At 38.2% G+C, this 7,836-nt stretch overlaps 1 protein-coding gene across 3 annotated transcripts in view; it reads right to left on the bottom strand.

Moving 5' to 3' along the window:
• The window catches only part of LOC107724469 (mannosyl-oligosaccharide 1,2-alpha-mannosidase IB-like), a 118,728-nt gene extending 114,533 nt beyond the window's left edge, over nucleotides 1-4,195 (bottom strand). For 2 of the 3 annotated variants that reach the window (XM_016533427.1, XM_016533428.1), the window contains exons 1-3: nucleotides 3,435-4,195; nucleotides 1,728-2,092; nucleotides 286-391 (exon numbers count right to left, since the gene is read on the bottom strand). In XM_016533427.1, coding sequence (XP_016388913.1) covers nucleotides 286-391; nucleotides 1,728-1,932 — 311 coding nt within the window. In that variant the 5' untranslated portion in view covers nucleotides 1,933-2,092; nucleotides 3,435-4,195. Of the gene's footprint in view, nucleotides 1-285; nucleotides 392-806; nucleotides 1,193-1,727; nucleotides 2,093-3,434 lie in introns of those variants that run through there. The other variant, XM_016533429.1, reaches the window with a different exon arrangement.
• Nucleotides 4,196-7,836: the final 3,641 nt, after the last annotated feature.

Below are 7,836 nucleotides of genomic sequence, written 5' to 3'. Positions count from 1 at the left end.
CGGTGTTGTCACACGTCGATTAACCGGTGGGAAAATTTCCTCACCGTCACAACCCTACTTTCAAATACAAATGGAATGCACCATCAGCCCCAACCTTGATCAAATTCAACTGCCAGAAACTTTTAGAATTTAGACTTTGATTAGCTTATTGATTAGGTGTTTTTAGTCACCAACTCTGCAGGAAAGTGGACCTCGAAGGCCAGGGTTGAGAACTCCTGACCTATAAACACAAACATAAAAACACATGGTTTTGTTGAGGAGATGAAGCCATCTATGAGCTCTCACCTGTGACGATGCTCATCGTGAGCTCCCACGCCATGTATGACCTGTCTGCTGCTGTGCCTGGCCTCCTTCTCCGACTCGATGTGTGGTATCAACACGTCCTCCAAACCAAAGTCAAAGCAACAATTGCTTTATGCCGAATTGCCGGTATTTGAAAGTGAAAGTAAAATGCGCACGGCGCTTTTGCAAGCTATTTAAAAGCGAGGAAACGCCCCTGCCCCCATGGTGATACCGGTATTATCGGTGTTGTCACACGTCGATTAACCGGTGGGAAAATTTCCTCACCGTCACAACCCTACTTTCAAATACAAATGGAATGCACCATCAGCCCCAACCTTGATCAAATTCAACTGCCAGAAACTTTTAGAATTTAGACTTTGATTAGCTTATTTCTGGTGTTTTTAGTCACCAACTCTGCAGGAAAGTGGACCTCGAAGGCCAGGTTTGAGAACTCCTGACCTATAAACACAAACATAAAAACACATGGTTTTGTTGAGGAGATGAAGCCATCTATGAGCTCTCACCTGTGACGATGCTCATCGTGAGCTCCCACGCCATGTATGACCTGTCTGCTGCTGTGCCTGGCCTCCTTCTCCGACTCGATGTGTGGTATCAACACGTCCTCCAAACCAAAGTCAAAGCGCTTGTGTTTGGAATTGTCCGGGAGGAAGAAAAATGCTCCGAAGCACAAGGTGATGAAGGCACTGAGGATGAGGAGGAGGATGAACTTCTCTGAGAGCCGCAAGGTGGCTCTGTGATGGGGGAATGAGGAGGCACCTGGCGAGAGGGTAGGTATCCTACGTCCCGATAGTGGCAATAGAGCCGGCGTGGTCATATTTTGATGATGAACTGAAATATGGTGGGATAAGTGTCAAGGTCGTTTTTGTGTAAGCCACACTATTATCTCATTGCGCAGTGTTTGCTGATTTTTACTTTATTTAAACTTTGTGTAATTTATTTATTTTATTTGACATCAAGGTGTAGGCCTATGCGGTGCCTCCAAGCTTTCTTATTCGTTTTGCTAATACACTGCCCCCATGGTGATACCGGTATTATCGGTGTTGTCACACGTCGATTAACCGGTGGGAAAATTTCCTCACCGTCACAACCCTACTTTCAAATACAAATGGAATGCACCATCAGCCCCAACCTTGATCAAATTCAACTGCCAGAAACTTTTAGAATTTAGACTTTGATTAGCTTATTTCTGGTGTTTTTAGTCACCAACTCTGCAGGAAAGTGGACCTCGAAGGCCAGGGTTGAGAACTCCTGACCTATAAACACAAACATAAAAACACATGGTTTTGTTGAGGAGATGAAGCCATCTATGAGCTCTCACCTGTGACGATGCTCATCGTGAGCTCCCACGCCATGTATGACCTGTCTGCTGCTGTGCCTGGCCTCCTTCTCCGACTCGATGTGTGGTATCAACACGTCCTCCAAACCAAAGTCAAAGCGCTTGTGTTTGGAATTGTCCGGGAGGAAGAAAAATGCTCCGAAGCACAAGGTGATGAAGGCACTGAGGATGAGGAGGAGGATGAACTTCTCTGAGAGCCGCAAGGTGGCTCTGTGATGGGGGAATGAGGAGGCACCTGGCGAGAGGGTAGGTATCCTACGTCCCGACAGTGGCAATAGAGCCGGCGTGGTCATATTTTGACGATGAACTGGAATATGGTGGGATAAGTGTCAAGGTTGTTTTTGTGTAAGCCACACTATTATCTCATTGCGTTAATGGGAGCTTTACTGCCGAACGTCTGCTTATCTCTTAGAAATGGAGTTGTCCTGTAGATCACAACTGATTCCACTTGCTCTGAAAACAAAGACAGACATTTTCAGATACTATCATGAGGCATTCAACAGAAGCTTGCCATTAAAAATGAACTTCAGTTTCCATGGCAATTTATGTTAAGCAGCAGAAAGGACATAAGTCTAAATGTTACTATACAACAGGTAGCTCCAGCCCTCTAACATGATTCTCTGGGTCTTGTAATCATTTTAGTAGTTATTAGAAGTAAATTGGTTTGATATTTCTGTAATATAATATATGCTTTTCAAGTGGTGTTGGAAATACCATAATTACGAGTTCCACGCAACAAGTATAGATGATAAACGAGTTGCCAAGTTGAGAGACGTTGGAAGGGGCATGTTGATTTGAAATATGCTGGAAGCACAAATATATATAGTCAGTATCCATGCGTCAAGCACTCAACTTTCACGGTTTGCTTAACATTCAGTTGTGATACCATGCATAAATAAGTGAAAGATGAAGCTATGCATCATAAAGCGTAGTTATTTGGCTGTTTTATTTCCATCTTAAATGTGTGGCATGTTACAAAAACCAAAGCCAGATTTGGAGGTTCCCACGTGCACTTGAAGGCAGCAATTGATACCGCAAAAATAGTAAGAGTGCTATGCAACTACTAGTATACTATTTTGACACCACCTTGCTCTGAATGGTGTTTCTCGCACTAGCAAGTCAAAAATAGAAAACGTAGAGCTGGAGTCCAGCGATTACAGTAGCTGAGTCTAAAATTGCATACTGTCTAGTAAGTGCTACAGTTGGTTTGAACGAAGGTTACTTCGCGAAAGAATGTTTTATATAGTAAGAATATGGGTAGTATAAATGAAATTCAGACACATTACAGTACAGTCCTCTAGCTTGTGCATGTAGTCCTCTAGTGCACTCTAGCTTGTGTGATTGATTGTAGGAATTGAATGAGGAATCTTAGCTTTTTTCGTAGTACTACACCACCCATAAATAAATACATGGACTTTTGGTTTAGCCTTACAAATGGTAAACATTTAAGAGAGGGTATTTATAGTGAGGACGTTCAAACATACATTATGGCCCAACACTTTTTAAATCTTGTTTATTTGAACGTCTTGTTTGGACTATCATGCTTTGGTTAAACACAAGTAGATTGGAGTCAAATAAAATGCCATTATATCAAAGCATGTGAATTTACATGCACCAAAAACATACATTTCGTCACAGAGACACTTTTAGCGGTGAGCATGACAATGTGACACCTGTACAAGGGTTTGCTCTTGATTACAGTGCCTCATCAAGCGGTTCATGCTCAAAACGCCGGTCGTATCTTTAACATTATGCAGTATTTTTATATATTGATGAAACAAATGTGTGCACATACCGTGAGGGTCTTTTTATCATTCCGATCCATGATCCTCGCTTGGATCCGAAAGCTTCTCTGTGTCAAGGCGGGTTGGGTCGAGTCGAGTCGTTATCTTCACGATAAACGGTGAGTCCACCCTCACCGCCTAAGTAAACATAAAGAAAACTGGACACGCGGATAGTAAACACAATGATACAGCACTAGGTGCTTTCGTTATCCTTGTTAACGATAGAATTCGCGTCACATTCCACGGTAAATATCGCGAAGTGCGCACGGTGTTTCAGCCCAGGCCTGATCCGCTTGATGCCGTGGCAGCGTCTCTGAACCGGAGAACGATATCGAGAGCCGATACAATAATGAAAGTAAACAAGGGTGTATCGCAGCTGCTGGCTGATCCTCTCTGTCCTAATTTAATGAAAAATCACGCCGGCCTGCGCTGGACGAGTGCTGCGCCGTTTTCCCTCAGTAAAGGCATTCAGCTGGCAGCCGTGTAGCGGACCGATCCCGTCCTGCCGCTGCTGCATCGCCTTGTCGGTGCCTCGGGATCAATCGGCGCCATAGACCATAAATCCACAATTAATGCCTGAAAGCTGCCAAGTTCACGTTCATGTCTGTGCTTCTATACACTGAGGCATTTGCGATTACCACCACCGCCTCCCTAACGTCTTGGTTCCTCCTTTATTTCTGTAGCCGTGTGCGCCGCCAGCCTCCAATATCCAGGATGTTGTTACTGCAACAGCTACTCCTCCTCCTCTCAGTCCTCCAACATCCAGTCAGCTGCCGTTTGGTAAAGCCAGGGAGCGTCGCTCAAGTACGAGTCTCGATAAGCAACGCAAAATTAATGGCGGTCAATTATGGACAGTAGAGACAAAAAAACATTTATAGTAGCTCCTAATTAGGCTAATATGAACTTGTCGCATCTTTTCCACCTTTTTGTCTTCTTTATCGTTATTTTTCTGCGTTTCTGTATGTTTGTGTTTTCTCAATTTTTGTGCTCAATTTGACGTTTTAAAACATTTACATCAGAATCAGAATCTCCTGGTACATACATACATGCATACATACATACATACATACATACATACATACATACATACATACATACATACATACATACATACATACATACATACATACATACATACATATCTGACATGAGAACAGAAAAAAAAAAAAAAACATTTAAATAGTAAAAACTTAACAATAAATAATGTGCATGAATCTGGAACAGTAGATTTATGTACAGATTTGTGCATTATTTACTCTATATAGAACTGTATAAATAAAGAGATATGCATATGTATTTACATAAAATACATAGGCATTAGCTTAGTTGTTGTTTAGATATCTGAACTGTTACTATAGTGAACTTGCCATTAGAAAATTCCCATTACTTGAAATGAAACGAACATTAAATGAGATCAAATAAAAATGTTCGTTAAGTTTAAGATGATGTATTAAAATAACTAAAACTAAATAAACTAAAACTTTATAAAAACTATATAGACTTAAAAAAACTGATAAAATATGACAAAACATAGCACAAATAAAATAAATGACAATACACAAAATTACTAAAACGTTAATTAAAATGAAAACAGAAGATAAAAAAATCTAATTGAATTTAAAATAAAAACTATAGGGTGAATTCAGGTAAAGTGGGCCATTTAAGTTTGATTGTACTGTGCTCAATGGATTTACACTTTCAGAGCTTAACAATAGTTCTTACTTAAAGAGACACTATTTCTCTAAATGATAAAATAGTTTTGGTTGATGCAATATAACACTGGTGGGTGTGGCCACACCTCAAAGGAGGACTGTGTCATTTCTAAATTATAAGGTTGCTCACATAATGGAAACAAATATTATTGGGACAGGTCCTGCTGTTTTTGTTTCCACGGTTAACAGGGAATAAAATTCAAAGAACAAAATGTTTAAAAATGTGTTAGTTTTCTTGTAAGGTGTTTAAATATTGCTGACCCACTTTGGCTGAATGTGTTAGATAAAGTGGGCCGGTAGGATTCAGGTAAAGTGGGCTGATCTTTAACCTTCTGTAATTATACTGAAATTTACTAAATAAATTGACATTCACTGATTATTTTATGTTTGACATGTATAATTTACTTTTTTAGAAAACAGAAATTAGTCTGCAGTCAGGAAATTCAAGTCAGAGATGGAAGAAAGGAAAGAGAGAATAGAAAGGAAGTCAAGGCATGAATTTCAATCTGTGGAGTGAAGAAAGGATGAGAGGAGCAAAATGTAGATGCAGAATATAAAGCTTTAAAATATGGACACATTTAAAAAGTTAATTCAAAGGGTTTTATAGAACAGACAGAAGAATATTTTTACATATGGTTACCATTTTAAATGTTCCTCTTATTACTTTTTTAGACTATTTGTTGTCGCTTGTGTTATGGTCACATTTTTTACATATTGTAGAGTTCATTTGATCAATATTCCGATTTCTGAATATTATGATATTTAGATTTAATCAAATTGAATGTCAACACAACATGTTCTTTCAGTTGTTTGGAATTCACAAATGAATTCAGATGAGGATTTACACATGATTTATTTTACTCATAACCTGTGGGTTATATATTTTTGGATTTGTTAAATATGTTGTTAAATATGTTTTGTCTGATAATATGTGTTAATAAATTATTTGTTTTTAATTAAGATGCAGAATCATTTTTGATAAATAAGGGATGGCTCACTTTTTTGTCTGGAGTACATAACCTCAAAATGTTTATTGGTACATATCTTGCAAATAACACTTTATATAGACTCTATTCAAATTGAAATATTATAGCTGGACCTTAACAAAAGTAAAAAACAAAGAAAAGAAAAAAAAACATCTAGGTATCTAAATTATACTTTTTACAAAAAGTGGCCCCCTTTTTTTCCCTGAATTCACCCAGTAGTATATCAATGATACCAAAATAACACTGGTTCACAGTAACATAGTTTTTGCAAAGAAAAATGCAAAGAAAAAATATGAAAGGTCAAGATGATTACTTGCAACCATAATTTTAATTGTTTAAATAATGTTAAATAAAATAATAATAATAAGGTTTCATCTTCTGGTTTATTTAGGTATAATGACTGGCTGGTTGTACATATTACTAAATGTCAAAATGATCAAGTTGTTTTACAACATTCATTAATGAGGCATTTTTAATTGCAATTTTAGAAATGGTTTGCATATACTGTAACTGAATGTGTTCAATTTAAAGCAATCTTAAGGATAATTTACATATAGCAAAGGGTCTGACTACTTAGGACCATGTGATATTTCAGTTTTTCTTTTTTAATAAATCTGCAAAAATGTCAACAATTCTGTGTTTTTCTGTCAATATGGGGTGCTGTGTGTACATTAATGAGGAAAAAAAATTAACTTAAATGATTTTAGCAAATGGCTGCAATATAACAAAGAGTGAAAAATTTAAGAGGGTCTGAATACTTTCCGTACCCACTGTATATGTTAAACCTAAGATGAAACAATCTAGAGATGATTTGCATTTAATCAAATATACATTAAACTTTAGAGGATGCTGTCTTGGGTTTGAATATAAAATAGTTTGCACCCTCATATATCATGGATCCATCAAAGGACATTTTCACATTCTGCTGAGCAGCCCAAAAAAATGAGGCCATTTAGATCTTTCTGTGACTTAGTCCTTGAGCTGCCATAAGTGTAGTTGTTTTCTCTTGATTTAATGATGATTTACCAGAATAACCTACAGCGAGTGTCAGTGCTGTTGAAGGTTGTGGAGAAGAAATCATGTATGTGTGAGTCATAGTCAAGAAAGCAGTGGCCAAGGGAGTGGATCTGCTGTCAGTCAGTTTAAGAGGCACACATTTGACACCCTAACAGAAGTCACTGTCAGAAAGAAGGAATTTTGCTTTGCTGAGTTTCTCAGTTTTCTGTGAGAATATGACACGGATCACTGGCCAAAAGAAGAATCACCTTAAACCTCAGACCATATACAACAAAACAGACTGGAGTAAGAGAAAATAATTCACCACAAACCTCTGTGAAGGCAAAACGAGGACGAAAATACAGGAACAAGGAAAGGGAACGGGTGATTGAAGGGTTTATCTGTTACTTTAAGAGCAGTAGAGGTGAGACCATCCTCCAGTGGGCCTGTATAATGAGTCAGGATGTGCTTTGAGACTTTAAACAGAGGAATGGTGAACGATGACAGTTTAAACCCAGCAAGCAAATGAATGGGATACAGCTTCAACCTTGAGAAGTCCAGGCAAGGGCGAGTTGAATGGCTTTGCAGGACGAAAGCGTTTGTCAATTGCATATTCTTTCACATACAGGAAATAACATACAGGTGGAGGAGCCAAGAAAAAGGGATATTTAGGAATTTTAAAATTAACATTTTTTTAATTGAATTTAACCAATTTGGGG

This window comes from Sinocyclocheilus rhinocerous, unplaced genomic scaffold (assembly GCF_001515625.1).
Source record: "Sinocyclocheilus rhinocerous isolate Xijiao unplaced genomic scaffold, SAMN03320098_v1.1 scaffold64, whole genome shotgun sequence".
NCBI classification, from domain to species: domain Eukaryota; kingdom Metazoa; phylum Chordata; class Actinopteri; order Cypriniformes; family Cyprinidae; genus Sinocyclocheilus; species Sinocyclocheilus rhinocerous.
Note: the sequence above shows the minus strand (reverse complement) of the source record. Positions and strands in the feature narration are given on the sequence as shown.